The sequence below is a fragment of the Gorilla gorilla genome, chromosome 9, assembly GCF_029281585.2.
Source record: "Gorilla gorilla gorilla isolate KB3781 chromosome 9, NHGRI_mGorGor1-v2.1_pri, whole genome shotgun sequence".
Taxonomy (NCBI): Eukaryota; Metazoa; Chordata; class Mammalia; order Primates; family Hominidae; genus Gorilla; species Gorilla gorilla.
This window is the reverse complement of record NC_073233.2, coordinates 18,803,490-18,819,055: the sequence shown is the minus strand read 5'-3', so window position 1 is coordinate 18,819,055 and position 15,566 is coordinate 18,803,490. Positions and strand designations below refer to the sequence as shown.

The 15,566-nt window shown below is 43.6% G+C and overlaps 1 protein-coding gene across 1 annotated transcript in view; it reads right to left on the bottom strand.

Moving 5' to 3' along the window:
- PARVA (parvin alpha) overlaps positions 1-12,298 on the bottom strand; it is a 156,275-nt gene extending 143,977 nt beyond the window's left edge. Inside the window, exon 1 of the mRNA XM_004050716.5 lies at positions 8,740-12,298. Within this exon, the coding sequence (XP_004050764.4) occupies positions 8,740-8,995 (256 nt within the window). The 5' untranslated portion in view covers positions 8,996-12,298. The remainder of the gene's footprint in view (positions 1-8,739) is intronic.
- Between the last annotated feature and the right edge of the window lie 3,268 nt (positions 12,299-15,566).

Genomic DNA, 15,566 nt, shown 5'->3' with positions numbered 1-15,566 from the left:
AACATGACGAGTGCTAGCACAGAGTATAGGCAAGGCACTGTGGGATCACAGAGGAGGAAGCATCTCACTCCTCCTGGGGGCACTGTGGAAGGCTTCATGCAGAAGAGGACTTCTGAGTTGGGTCTTTATGAATGAATAGAAGTTGGTTGTATAGGAAAGGGAAAAGGTCTTTCCAGAATATGGAACAGCATGTAAAGGCATAAACATGTGAAAGAAAATGACATGTTTGGGGGATAAAGAGTGGTTTCCTATGGTAAAAATGGAGATTTATTGGAAGGGAAATAGAGGAGACAGCAAAAAGATAAGGGAAGGAGTAGCTGTGAAGGCCTTGGATGGCATGCTAAGAAGTTTGTCCTGAAGAGAAGTTATCTTTGTGCTTTAAAAAACAATGTAGTGGCAAAAGGATGAAGAATGGGTTGAACAAAAATGGACCCATGATAGGAAGCCTAGCTGGGTGGATAACACAGTATTTCAGGTGGAAAATAAGAGTAAAAATTTTGAAAATGAACGAACAATCCAGAGCACTTGTGAAGGCTGAATTAAAGCAGTGATATTTAGATATTTAGTGATGGTAGACTCAGCAGGATTTCATAAAAGATGATTAGACATGGGGAATAAAATGGAGGATGGGGCAGCAAACTACTGCCCTTGGGTCATGTGCAGGCTGCCATCTATTTTGTACAGCCCAAGTGCTAAGAATGGTTTTTACATTCTCATGTACATGTACATGCTTCCTTCAATAGCTGAGAAGAAACAAAAGAAGCATCTTTTGTAACACATGAAAATCATGGGAAATTCAAATTTCAGTGACCATAACTAAAATTATATGGGAACATAGCCACACTTATTCATTGACCTATTGTCTCTGGCAGCAAAGGCAGAGCTGAATAGTGCAAACCAGGTCATAGGTCTCATAAAGCCTTAGATAGTTACTATTTGGCCCTTTCAGAAAAAGTTGCTGACCTCCTCCAGGATTCTCCAACTCAGTTAAAATCAGTTCATCTTTTTAGTTGCCCAGACCAAAACCTTTGGGGTCATCTTAATTCTACTCTTAGCTGCCATCCGATCTTTCATCAAGATCTGCTGTATTTTAAAAATATATCCAGAATTTGACTCTCACTCCTTCCCTTGCTACCACTCTGTTCCTGAGCACTACCATCTCTCAGCTGGGTCATTCTGGTAGCCTTTATTTATTTATTATTTATTGAGACAGGGTCTTGCTCTGTCACATAGACTGGAGTGCAGTGGTGTGATCATGGCTCACTGCAGTCCCAAACTCCTGGGCCAAAGCGATCCTTCCATGTCAGCCTCCTGAGTAGCTGGGACTACAAGTGTGCACCACCACCAATGGCTAATTTTTTTGTAGAGATGGGGTTTCGCCATGTTGTCCAGGCTGGTCTTGAACTCCTGAGCTCAAGCAATCCACCCACTTCGCCTCCCAAAGTGCTGGGATTACAGGCGTGAGCCTCCATGCCCAGCCTCATTCTAGAAACCTTTTGCCTCATCTCCCTGCTTCATCTCTGCCTGCTTCAGTCACTTAACACCATCTGAGTGATGGTGTTTTAGCACCATCAGTTAAAACAGAAGTGAGATCACGCCATTCCTCTGCACAAAGTCTTCCCGAGCCTTCCCATCTAACTCTGAGTAAAGGCCCAAGTTTTACAATGGCTTCCAGGGCCCTACAAAACCTGCCTCTGCCCTTCCTCTTGTTACACCCGGGACCAACACCCGTTCCACAATCATGCTCACTCTCTTCTCCAGTCACATCAACCTCCTTCTTGGTCCTCAATAATGTACCAGGTCCACACCTGCCTCAAGGTCTTTGCATCTGTCATTCCTTCCACCTGTAATGTTATTTTCCAAGATATACATATGGTTCTCTTCCTCACTTCCTTCAGATTGGGACTCAAATCTACCCTTCTTAGTGAGGCCTTCTCTAGCCATCCTACTTAATACTGACAACCATCCTCAGACCACAACCCTCTATTTCTCTTTTTCTTGCTTTATTCTGCTCTCTAGCACTTACTACCACTCAAACAAAATACATACGTTACCAATTTATCTTGTTTATTACCTGTCTCCCCTGTTAGAATGTAAGCTCCAGGAAGGCAAGAGTTTTTGTTTTGTTTTCCTTTCTAGCACCTAGTACAGTGCATGGTACATGTTAGGCACTCAATAAATAGTTGCTGAAAGAATGGGAATAATGGATCAGAAAGTGACTGGGAGATAAGAAAAGACAAGCAGGTAGAGATAACTCTTTCAAGGCATCTGGTGAGTAGCTAAAGAGGAAACCAGTATCAGGAGATTTTCTCCAAATAGGAAAGACTCAAGCATATTTACAGAAGTCAGGGCGACAGAGTGGCAAAAAAAGATGGGATATGAGAAATAGCATATCTGGCTATGCCAAGTCTGGGAGGAAGCTGAAAGAAATGGCCTTATGAGCAAGGAGAGAAGGGACCTCCTTGGAAGGGACTAGGGCAGGTGGGGAGCACAAAGACAGTTGCACATATGGGTGGGACTGGCCAGATATGGTAGAAAGGGAACTTGAAGGAGCTCATAGCTGGTCTCAATTTTCTATTTGAAAATCCAGGGAAGGGTTTTAGGGGCTATCAACAACAACACGGGTGCCATTGTTCAAGGCGTGCCCCTTGAACAATGCAGGTTTGAATTTCAAGAGTCCACTTATATGCAAATTTTTAAAACAAATGTATTAGAAACTTTTTTCAGAATTGCAACAATTTGAAAAAATTGCAGATGAATTTTGTGATCTAGAAATATCAAAAAAAATTAAGAAAAAGTTAGATATGCCCAGGAGTTTGAGACCCACCAGGGCAACATAGCAAGACTGTGTGTGTCTCCACAGAAAAAGATGTACTTTGGAAAAACGAGAATGCACCCTGATTAGAAGAAAAGGGTAGCTCTGCAGTGCTAAGGGGTCTACTCACTCTAGAAACCATAAATTTGTTGCAAGGTTTGTGGATTTTTCTCCAGCAACACTGGGCAGCCAATGAGAATCAAGTGGTAAGAACTAGTATTATTAGAAGAATTATGAAATTAAAGCCTTCATTGGATACCTCAGGTCCTGATTAAAATGTAAAACTCTGGGGGATAAAAACTTAAATGAATGGGTAAACGACAGGAATGACCAGTGCTGCTGGCCTAATTCGGGTGCCTTCAGCAGAGAGGTACAATTCAAGTCAGTGTTGCTTGAAAGAGCACGTCTTGAGGGCAGTTTCAGAGAAAGAAAGTTGAAAAGTGGCCCTCTGGCAAGTAGACTCTGAAAGGGCAGTGAAAGAATCCACAAAGGAGGGCCATGTCCAACAGAAATGGAATTGAAATCCCAAAAGAAGAAGAAAAAGATCAACAGAGAAAAACAAAAGCCACTTAAGCTACAACTCATAAGAAGGGGCCCAGATAAAGTGCTGAAATGTGTCATCTTGGGAAAAGGGAGGATCTCACTTGCAAAGAAAGATCCCTTAACTCCTAAAGGGACAAAATAGTGTCCCACAGGCATATAGTCATGGGCTACTAGGCTATTTACAGAACCTGAAAAAGCCAATGCAGTCCATAACAAAAAGACTATTTCAAATTTCAAATACCAATGAAAATTGAGTTGTCAATTTTAATAGCTACCATTACTTGTGCCATGCAATGCATTTTACATTCTCGATCTCATTTAAACCTCACAACTTCCATGTAAAGAAGGAATTCTTATTCTCATTTTATAGATGAAGACACAGAGGCTTACAGGGGTTAAGTAACTTGTCTTAAGTCATAGAATGAATAAGGGATTGAACCAGGAATCCAATTGAAATGTGTCTAATCCTAAAGACCATGCTTTTAACCCTTGTTCTCTCTTGGACTCTAACACTGTTTTTTCTTATGAAAACACAGGAGTGATGACTAGTTGAGTGCATTCTTATGAGACTCATAGTCATTCTATGATGTAGTTTTCCTTAGAAGGACATTTTTTACATGAAATTATTAACCTAAATAGAGTTGATCCTTGAACAACACAGGTTTGAACTGCGAGGGTCCACTTATATGCAAATTTTTTCAATAACTATATGGGAAAATATTTTTGGAGATCTGTGACAATTAGAAAAACCTTGAGATGAACCATGTAGCCTAGAAATATAAAAAAAAAAAAAGAAAAAGTTACTCATGTCACGAATGCATAAAATATACATCGATACTTGTCTGCCTTCTCATTTACTACCATAAAATATAAACAAATCTATTACAAAAAGTTAGAACTTATCGAAATGTCAAAATGTACACATATACACAAGAACTGTGCGTGATGCCATTTGCAGATGAGAGAAATGTAAACGTAAAGATTAAATCCTCACTGCACGAAATGAACTGTAGTACATACTGTACCACTGTAATAATTTCACAGCTACCTCCTGTTGCTATTGTGGTGAGCTCAAGTGCTGCAAGTATCTGCTTAAAACACCGTGTGACGCTAATCATCTCCACGTGAACAGTTCATCTCTCCAGTAAATTGTGTACCGCAGTTAAAAGTGATCTCTTGAGGTTCTCGCATATTTTTCATGCTTAGTGAAATACCATAAACCTTGACTAACACCATGGGACTCTAACAAAGTGCCACTAGAGATGCTGGAAGTACTCCCAAGTATCAGAGAAAAGTCATGACATTATAAGAAAAGTTGAATTGCTTGATATGTACCATAGGTTGAGGTGTGCAGCTGTGGTTACCTACCATTTCAGTCAGACAATGTAAACTTACAGTATCAGTAAATGCAGCACAGTTTTGCAAATGTATTTTCTCTTCCTTATGATTTTCTAAATAACATTTTCTTTTCTCCAGTTTGTTTATTGTAAGTATACAGTATACAATACAAAATATGTGTTGATTGACTATTATCAGCAAGGCTTCTGGTCAACGGTAGGCTATTAGCAGTTAAGTTTGTGGGGAGTTAAAAACTATACATAGATTTTTGACTGTACAGGGGGTCAATGTCCATAACCCCCACATAGTTCAAGGGTCAACTATATTCTAACAAGTATTATATCTTTCCATTTGTTGCGTCCTACAGTGGGACATAGCTGGTACCAAATGAATGAATGGGAGTCCTTGGGCCTCGGAGAATGCTACACCAAAGCACTGAGATAATCTGTGGACAGACTGATGGCAGTGATCTTGAGGAATGAAGAATGAGAGGTTCAAGAACACCAAACAGAAAGTTGAAGAAGGCAGATTCTACAGAGCACAAAGCTGTGAGCTTATCCAGGATGCAGAGCAATATCCGGCCTTATTATTACTGAAGTGATGGTTAATGGGGCCCCACACCTACTAACCATCACTTCAGCACTGATCATTGAGATCCAGCACATACTCACTAAGGACAGTCATTTCAAACCAACCCACTGCCTTCTTTGCCTGGGCTTGCAGAAATACCATATGCTGCAGCAAGCAGCTGGAGCTGGGTGGTGGCTGGCCCTTCAGAAGAGGCTCTGTGTTCTTCCATTCACCCATTTACAGCCCCTGGATTAGTTGACAGACTGAATGAAGGAATCAGGACTTTACAGTGAAATATAACAGGGATGAAAATAAGATCTTACACTTGGTTTCAAAAACCCAACTGAGTAAATCCAAGGTAGGGAAGGCTGTGATTTAGGAGCAACAAATATAAAAACGTCTTTGAGTAAGCTGATAGCAAGCTCAATGAGAGATCACAGTGCGACGTGGCTGGCAGAATAGTTAGAAGCAACCTTAGCTGCATTAAAAGAACATTGTGTCTGTGCTAGAATAAGGGAGGTGACAGTCCTAATCTGGGGTGGCTGGCTTGCACTACAACTGTATTATGGTGACTTCTGAAGAGCTCACTTTGAGCGGGTCGGGTAACAGGTTGATCTGCTAGGTATTCTCCATTTCCACCGTCCCCACTGTGATCTATTCTCTGCACTGCTCTGTGCCCTATGGACGCTGCCCCTATCTATTGCAGATCCCTTGCTCTGATGGCTTCCCACTGGGTTCAGCACCAACAGGTGATGCACGGGCAAGAAGACAGAGAACATGCAGAATGTGCATTTATTGTGCCACTCTCTCCTTGCTCTGTCTGCATATTTCGGACAGTAGCTGCATCCCTCTACGACTATAGTTCCAGTCCAGCAGCCCCTCGTCCATAACCCCAGCTTGTAATAGGTTCCAATTTGCTTCCCTTGTCCCTCAGGCCTCGGAGTGATTAAGAGCTTCCTCCTGTTGCTAGCCCCTAGGGACCTCAGCATCCCTTCTTAGTTCCCTTAACCCTGCCCACAGCTCTGTCAATAGCCCTTTCACTAAATTATTTTCAAAATCTCAACTAAATTGGCCTTCTTTTTCCTGCAGGGACCCTGACTGAAACTAAAGAGACAGGATGCAAAAGTCCTTAAAATTATGTCTGTGAGGAATAGAGGATGTTGGGCCTGGTGGAGAGAAGACTCTAGAAAGCAGGATAGCCTACTTCAGCAAGGTATTAATAAAAGGACACCCCAGACTCATTCTCTGGCTCTACCAACAGTGATAGGTACAGAGAGATAAATTTCTACAGAGTAGGTAAAGATGGTTATCCTGGTAGGTCATGAGCTTCAATATTTCTCAGTTGCCCCATTTTAAACTGGATGAGACTATGTCAGGAATGCTGCAAGGAAGAAGTTAGAAACATGGTCTAGAAAAGAGCTTTCCAAGCCAGGGTTTCATGATTTGCCACCAACTGTACACTACTTAATGGGTTACCAAAATAACCAATGTGGGGAAACTTTCGTATGTTTTTGCTGCTTCTCGTTTCAATCTAGGGAATAGAAGTCTAGTTCTTCATCAAGTCTGATAATCCTCAACGCTGAAGATGTTTTTATACTTTAAGATGACTTACAAACATGAAACATTTCACACAGCATCACAGCTTTCAAAAGGTTATTTCCAATTCACGGAGCAATCTATTAAAAACATTTTTTAGGGGGGAAGAGAAGTTGATTAATGGTTACAAATATACCATTTGATATAAGAAGACCTAGTGTTAGATTGGTAAACTAACTATATTTTACAATAACCTCCTGTATATTTCAAAATATCTAGAATTCCAATGGTCTAGCATAGAGAAAAGACAAATCTTTAACGTGATGGATATCCCAAGTACACTGATTTTGTCAGAGGCATGTGAACCAGAGCAACTCCATCTTGAATGGGGCCAGGTAAAACAAGGCTGAGTGAGACCTACTGGGCTGCATTCCCAGAAGGTTAAGGCATTCTAACTTACAGGATGAGATAGGATGTGGGCACAAGATACAGGTCATAAAGACCTTGCTGATAAAACAGGTCGCAGTAAAGAAGTCGGCTAAAACCCACCAAAACCAAAATGGCGACAAGAGTGACCTCTGGTCGTCCTCACTGATACACTCCCAGCAGCGCCAGGACAGTTTACACATGCCAAGGCAACGTCCGGAAGTTACCCTATATGGTCTAAAAAGAGGAGACATGAATAATCCACCCCTTGTTTAGCATACCATCAAGAAATAACCATAAAAATGGGCAACCAGCAGCCCCAGGCTGCTCTGTCTATGGAGTGGCCATTCTTTTATTCCTCTACTTTCTTAATAAACTTGCTTTCACTTTACTGTGTGGACTCACCCTGAATTCATTCTTGCGTGAGATCCAAGAACCCTCTCTTGGGGTCTGGACTGGGACCCCTTTCCTGTGCAATTTGATCTTTACAAATTATATGAATGTATTACATTATCACATGTGCCCCAAAACTATGTACATCATGCATCAACTAAAAAATGTTTAAAACAAAAATTTTTAACTCAGCAACTTCTATCTACACACCAGTCACCACAGTGCTTCTTGAGAACTGCCACCTCAGTTTTCAAACCAAAAACCAGGACGCAACATCTGTCCATGGGAAAAAAATATTCTACATGCAAACTACCCTGAAAAAAAAAAAAAGAATAAGGTCGCCTCAATTTACTCTGGTGGGGAAAAAACAAAGGTTTTTAAAAGCCCTGAACGCCTGAGTTCACAGCAGGCCCATGACGAAGTTTGTGTCTCACGCAGGTTTTCTCCTTTGGTGGGAGTTTATTGTGTATTACACCGAGGGCACGCTAGGTTTGCCAGTTTTTCGCTCATTCATTCAACAAACACTCGATGTCCACCTACTCCATTAACAGAGCCCTTCTCGGCCCTCGGGATGGACAAAAGATCCGAAGAGGCCAAAGCCACGACGCCGCTGCCAGAGGACGTCAGCAGGTCCAGGAAACGACCTGATTTTAAGGACCAATGAAGGCAACGAGTAAGAGTGACGGCGCCCAGGAAAGTTGCAGCGGAAACTTGGGAAATGCCAGCCTTCGGGCGCAGAGGGCGGGGCAGGGCCTACTGGATCGCACTGTCTGCGGGCTGGGGCCCCGCCTGGCCTCCGGTCCCGCCGCCTCCGGCCGCCAAGCGGCGCCCGCCCACGGCCCGGCGGGGGCGTTGGCCTGGTCCCCGGCCCAGGAGGGCAGCGCCCGGGCGACCGCGAGCGGGCGGGGTGGCCTCGATGGCCCGCGAGCCCCGGGCTCAGTGTGGGGTGCGCGTCGCTCCTGCCCGACGTCCCCGGGAAGCGCGCGCACGCATCGCCGCGCGCCCCACCGCGCCGGGCACCCGCGGCGCGCTCCCGCCCGGTCCCAGCGCCCCGGCCCCTCGGCCCCTACGGCACCCCCGGCTCCTACCGCCCGCCCGGCCGGCCTGGCCGCACTCACCCTCCTTGGCTTTCTTCCTCCGGGCCAGGGTCCCTCCGAGTTTCCCCAAGAAGGAATCATCTTTCTTGCGGGACGGGGGCGACTTGGGAGTGGGAGACTTGGGGACAGAAGGCGACTTCTGCGGGGAGGTGGCCATGGCGCGGCGCAGGCTGCCGCGGGCTGGTCGGGACGCGGAGCTGGCGCTGGGCGGACGCAGCGGGCGGCGGCGGGACTGAGGCTGCGGCTTTCCAAACGGAAGCGGAATTATTCCAAGCATTTGAGGCAGCTCACGCTCGCCTTTCCCTTCCCTCGCTCCCTCCCTCGCTCCCTCCCTCGCGCCGCCCTCTGCCCTGGAAGGAGCTGCGCTCCCGGGGCCGCGCCTTGCGCCCCTGTGTTGCCCCAAGCAGGGAGGATGCCCCAAAACTGCCCCTTGCAGGACAGGAGGCCGTGTGTGCCCAGGTTGGGAGCGGTCGAGCCGGAAAGCTTCATTTACCCAGGCTGTGCCCCCACCACACAGCCTGGCGCAAAACACATCTGAGAACCAACCCAACCCTGCTACTCTCCCGGGGTCTTCCAGCCGGCGGCTGGTGAGCTCGCTCTGCCCCAGCACTACTGCCTGTGGGGTTATCAGGCCCACGTCTTGCGCCCACAAGACTGCAGCTCCTGGAAGAAATTATTGCAGTGAACCAAAATGTGTCCAGGCCCCACCAAAGTGGGCAGAACCAATCACTCCTGAACCTATCCATGACCGTCAACCTCCTCGTCTCTACTCCCATCCAAGACTGAGAAGCTTGGAGTGGACACGGGTAAAGCCGAGGCTTCTTATTCTTGTAAGACATCCGTGTTTCTAGCAGCTTACACAAAGGAAGATCCCACATGGTAGTGGAAACATGAATGGGAAAAGCACAACCATGAGCTCCTACAGGACTTCCCGCAAAATTTATCCTGCCTAAATAAAAGCAAGAGAGTGACAACCAGACTCATTTGAGATAACAGGGGAGTCACGCAAAGCACAGTGTTTGAAGGACTCATACTGGAAATGATTAAAAGGCACGTGTTATTGAGCTTGCCCATCTCAAGTTCTCACTCAGGCTCTTTGTCCCTCTGTCTGTCTCTCACACACAGACTCGCAGCACCTTGGCAACTGTGTTTCCTCCTTGTGGCCCCTTCCTTCTAGGCTACAGCTGATTGAACCTGGGTGAACACCTAATCCAAAGGGCGATACTGCTTTACTGAAGAGCAGCCGATCAGCTAGCCCCAGTTAAGACTGCACTAAGCTGGAGAGACTGTTGTCAGAAGTTGTGCTCCTGACTGATGATCATTCGCAGTCAAAACTAGGGTGGCTGTTTCTAGCCACGTGCATGCTGAGGAGTAGGGAAACCAAAGAATGGAGCAAAGAAGTGTGCTCAAGAAGCCACGTGATCTGAGTAATGGAAACCGTGGGGAGTAGCTGCTTGGACCTTGAATCTTTGGCCAGACCCCGCTTGCACTTCCTGCCAGGGCCAGCTGTGCTTCTTCCCAGGAGATGTTACTCAGCCTTTTATTAACCCATCCACCTTTCCTTAAACTAAATAAAGTGACAAGCAACAGTTTCTGAGTAGAACTAAAATTTAACAAACAAGATAGTCAGCAGATTCTCAACACCGTATAGGTTCATTTTATCTTTTCTTAAGAGTCTTAATTTTACCTTTTTAAAAAAAAAAAAATTCTGCTTTAGTTGGTGCCTCTTAACAGCAGAAAAGTCATGATGTCCGCTAGCCTGGGAAGATTACTACAACTCCTCCTAGACAATAAATCTTAAAGGGATGGTGAGAAGCCAAAATATAAGTGTGTTTTGATTACATCATTAATCATTTTTGTTCGGGATATCAGATATAGGACATCTCCAAAAGCGTATCTCCAGCCCCGAGAGCTCTTGTCAGGGAATTAAGAGACACGTAGCTCAATAGCGGTGTGATCTTGGAAAGGTTTACTCCCCTTTCTGAGTCTCCATTTCCTCATCTACAAAATGAAATGGTTGGTACAGAACAGTGGTTCTCAAACTCCATCGTGCATCACAGTCCCTTAGAAGTTTGTTGCATTCACAGGCCCCATCTCCAGAAATTCTGATTCAGTCGATCTCAGGTGAAACCAAGGGATAGGTGTTTTTTAAACAGACTACATCAGGTGATTTCGATGTATTAATAGCTGATTCACACCCTGATGTCTTGCCATTTAGGGCTACTTTCAGCTCTAACAGTCTGTGGTTCTTTATTCTTTCAAAAATTGCTAATATCTGTATGCAAGGCTTAGTCCTAAATGCGGCATAATCAAAATTACCCATGGAGATTCCTTCAATTGCCCATGCATGCTTTTGCATATATAATACTCCTCAGTAATTGTTACGTTCATTAAACTTGGAAAACCACTGAGCAAGGCTAAAAGGAGGAGTAAAGTCTTGATTGTTGAATGCTAGCTCCCAGAAAATATCAGCAAAATAAGCTGTGGAAGAAGGCAAAGCTGAATTTTTTGTACACCATGATAAGGAGAGCCCTGCCTTGGCAGAGTCTCAGTAGCATCTTGGAGTAGGGGAAGGGATATTTATAAGGTTTTGGAATCTTGATGAAGACAGGCCTTCCAGTGGGATGGTGCTTGATTAAGTTTGACTAAGGATCATGATATAATAGATAAGGACTGGTAGACCCTAGGCAAAGCTTTCCAAGAGTCTTGGAGAGTAAATACCCTTTTTAATGCTATCTATTGAAAAATCTAATGGGTTTATGTTCATTTCAATGAGATTTGGTGGGGAGTTCTTGAAAAGAACAAGAAAGTTATTCACAGCTTTTTATCTTCCTGGGCAAGAAATTTTTGGAAGACAGGGGAACGATAAAGTCCTGTTAATGTATGCAGTAACCTGCATTGGTGGGAATGGTTCCCAGGGTCTCAATATTATGCTGATACCTTGTTATTCAAGCATTTCTACTGGTAAGATCATTATCAATCTTTCTGGAAAGGCCAGTGGGAATGGGTGTTGAATTATAAATCAGTGCTACTCACAGTGCAGTCTGCAAACCAGTATTGATCTGGATACCATTATTAGCTGCCAAGACCAGCTTGGTCGGGGAGACCCTAACCCAGCGGCGCTAGAGGAATTAAAGACACACACACAGAAATATAGAGGTGTGAAGTGGGAAATCAAGGGTCTCACAGTCTTCAGAGCTGAAAGCCTCGAAAAGAGATTTACCCACGTATTTATTAACAGCAAGCCAGCCAGTCATTAGCATTGTTTCTATAGATATTAGATTAACTAAAAGTATCCCTTATGGGAAACAAAGGGATGGGCCGAAATAAAGGGATGGGTTGGGCTAGTTATCTGCAGCAGAAGCATGTCCTTAAGGCACAGATCGCTCATGTTATTGTTTGTGGTTTAAGAACGCCTTTAAGTGGTTTTCCACCCTGGGCGGGCCAAGTATTCCTTGCCCTCATTCCGGTAAACGCACAACCTTCCAGCGTGGGCGTTATGGCCATCATGAACATGTCACAGTGCTGCAGAGATTTTGTTTATGGCCAGTTTTGGGGCCAGTTTATGGCCAGATTTTGGGGGGCCTGTTCCCAACAATTAGCCAATGACATAAATGTAGAAATTGAGAGTTTTTAGAAACTTCTATAGCAATTTAACAACACTTTATGTCTGTTTAATCTAATAATAAAAATCAGAAGCTTATATTTTGAATATCTTTTCATTCTATTTTTCTAGTAATTTTTTATTTTTATTTACAAAAATATTGCTCTATGATGAATCGGTCCTTTAGCAGATTGTTTGAGAAGCACTGTTCTACATTGCTCTTGTTTACTTACAGAGTTCATCTACTCTCATTTGATATAATGCTTTTAGAATCCTTAAGAATGTGAATTGATCTGGTTTTTGTTTAGAAGAGTAAATGAGATAATCTATGGGAAAGCACCATCTACAGGACCTGGCACTGAAGTAGGCTGAATCTAAATCTTACTTAGAGACATGCTGCATGCTATTCTTTGATAGGATGGGAAGACCTTGTACCAGCTCCCTCCACTCTAAATTGGTATTTACAATTATGTCCCCACTGAAAAGCACCCCCTCTCATGCTCGGTCATTGTTTTCATCTTACCGAAGGGGTTTGATTCTAAGGACAGATCATCAATTAAATGTGTGATACGTAAGACTCTGCTGAATCTCTAGGCTGCCTCTTCTTGAAACTGGGGCCTAGACAAATGCACTGGAAGAGAATAAACTCAGGTTCCAATCTTAGCTTAGCAGCCAGGTGATCTTGGATAAATCTCTTCCCTTTCTGCATTTATTTTTCCCATCATCTATAAAATGAAGCCAAGGCAGTACCTACTAAAGCCAACCATCATACATACCTTATGATCAACAATTTCAATTATAGGTTATACCCAACAAAAATGAATACATGTGTACACACAGATATAGGCTCTAGAAAGTTCACAGCAGCACCATTCAGATGCCTGTTAACAGTTGAATTGATTTTGATAACCACAGCAATGAGAGTGAACAATTTGCAACTACAAGCAGCAACAGGAATGGATCTTACAATATAATGTTGAGCAAAGGAAATCAGACACAAAAGAGCACATACTGTATAATTGTATTCATGTAAAGTTCACAAACAGGCAAAACTACTCTATAATGTTAGAAGTCAGGATACTGATTAGCCTTGGACGGTGTAGTGACTAGAATGGAGTGGGTGGCATGAGGGAAACCACTGAAGCTGCTAATGTTCTGTTTCCTGATCTGGATACTGGTTACGTGGATATATTCACTTTTAAAAATCAATGAGACATACACATAGTACTTTCAGCAGATTTTGTGTGTGTATTTTGTACTTCAATAAAAATCTACAGCTGGGCATGGTGGCTCATGCCTGTAATCCCAGCACTTTGGGAGGCTGAGCCGGGTGGATTGCTTGAGTTTGGAATTCAAGGCCAGCCCGGACAACATGGCAAAAACCTAGCCTGGACAACATGGCAAAAACCTGTCTCTACAAAAAATACAAAAATTAGCCAGGTATGATGGCATGTGCCTGCAGTCCCGGCTACTCAGGAGGCTGAGGTGTAAGGATGGCTTGAGACAAGGAGGCAAAGGCTGCAGTGAGCCGAGATTGTGCCATTGCATTCCAGTCTGGGCAACAGAGCCAGACCCTGTCTCAAAAAAAAATTATGAATTTATCACAAACATGATTAATTTTTAAAAATGAAGCCATGGGACTATATGCCCTGTAGGGTTTCTTTTATGTCTAGTCTCCTCCAAATCCCTGGGTGGCCCATGTCACTCAAAACTTCACAGTTCCTAAATGAGGCCAGTTCTGTCCCCAGCCTTTTCTTAGGCAATTACATTTCTAGATAAACTTGTGGCTACTCTCAGCCACCCAGCAGCTTTCCTATCCCGGTCCTGTCATCTTCCTTCAAGAATGCCAACAGGCAGGCTGTGTGTTGTACAAGAAAGGGTCACGTAGTGGTGAAGCATATGGGTTCAAATCACCATTCTGCAGCCAAAGCTGTATAATCCTGTGCAAGTTACTTAACCTTGCTGTTGCCTCACTTTTATCATAAAATGAGTAATTCCTCATGAGGTTGTTGAGAGGACCAAGAGAGTGAGAATAAATAAGCAACTCAGTTCAGTGCCTAGCAGATGATAAGACCTTAGTTTAATAAATACTGGCTATTAGTATCTCTCTTTTTTTTTTTCTTTTTATTATACTTTAAGTTCTAGAGTACATGTGCACAATGTGCAGGTTTGTTACACAGGTATATATGTGCCACGTTGGTTTGCTACACCCATCAACTCGTCATTTACATTAGGTATTTCTCCTAATCCTATCCCTCCCCTAGCCCCCCACCCCCCAACAGGCCCCAGTGTGTGATGCTCCTCACCCTGTGTCCATGTGTCTCATTGTTCAACTCCCACTTATGAGTGAGAATATGCAGTGTTTGGTTTTCTGTCCTTGTGATAGTTTCCTTAGAATGATGGTTTCCAGCTTCATCGATGTCCCTTTGAAGGACAGGAACTCATCCTTTTTTATGGCTGCATAGTATTCCATGGTGTATATGTGCATTTTCTTAATCCAGTCTATCATTGATGGGCATTTGGGTTGGTTCCCAGTCTTGGCTATTGTGAATAGTGCCGCAATAAACATACATGTGCATGTGTCTTTATAGTAGCATGATTTATAACCCTTTGGGTATATACCCAGTAATGGGATAGCTGGGTCAAATGATATTTCTAGCTCTAGATCCTTAGGGAATCACCACACTGTCCTCCACAGTGGTTGAACTAATTTATACTCCCACCAACAGTGTAAAAGCGTTCCTATTTCTCCACATCCTCTCCAGCATCTGTTGATTCCTGACTTTTTAATGATGGCCATTCTAACTGGCATGAGATGGTATCTCATTGTGGTTTTGATTTGCATTTCTCTGATGACCAGTGATGATGAGCATTTTTTCATATGTTTGTTGGCTGCATAAATGTCTTCTTTTGAGAAGTGTCTGTTCATATCCTTTGCCCATTTTTGATGGGATTGTTTTTTTCTTGTAAATTTGTTTAAGTTCTTTGTAGATTCTGTATATCAGCCCTTTGTCAGATGGGTAGATTGCAAAGATTCTCTCCCATTCCGTAGGTTGCCTGTTCACCCTGATGATAGTTTATTTTGCTGTGCAGAAGCTCTTTAGTTTAATTAGATCCTGTATGTCTATTTTGGCTTTTGTTGCCATTGCTTTTGGTGTTTTAGTCATGAAGTCTTTGCCCATGCCTATGTCCTGAATGGTACTGCCTAGGTTTTATTCTAGGGTTTTTATGCTGTTAGGTCTTA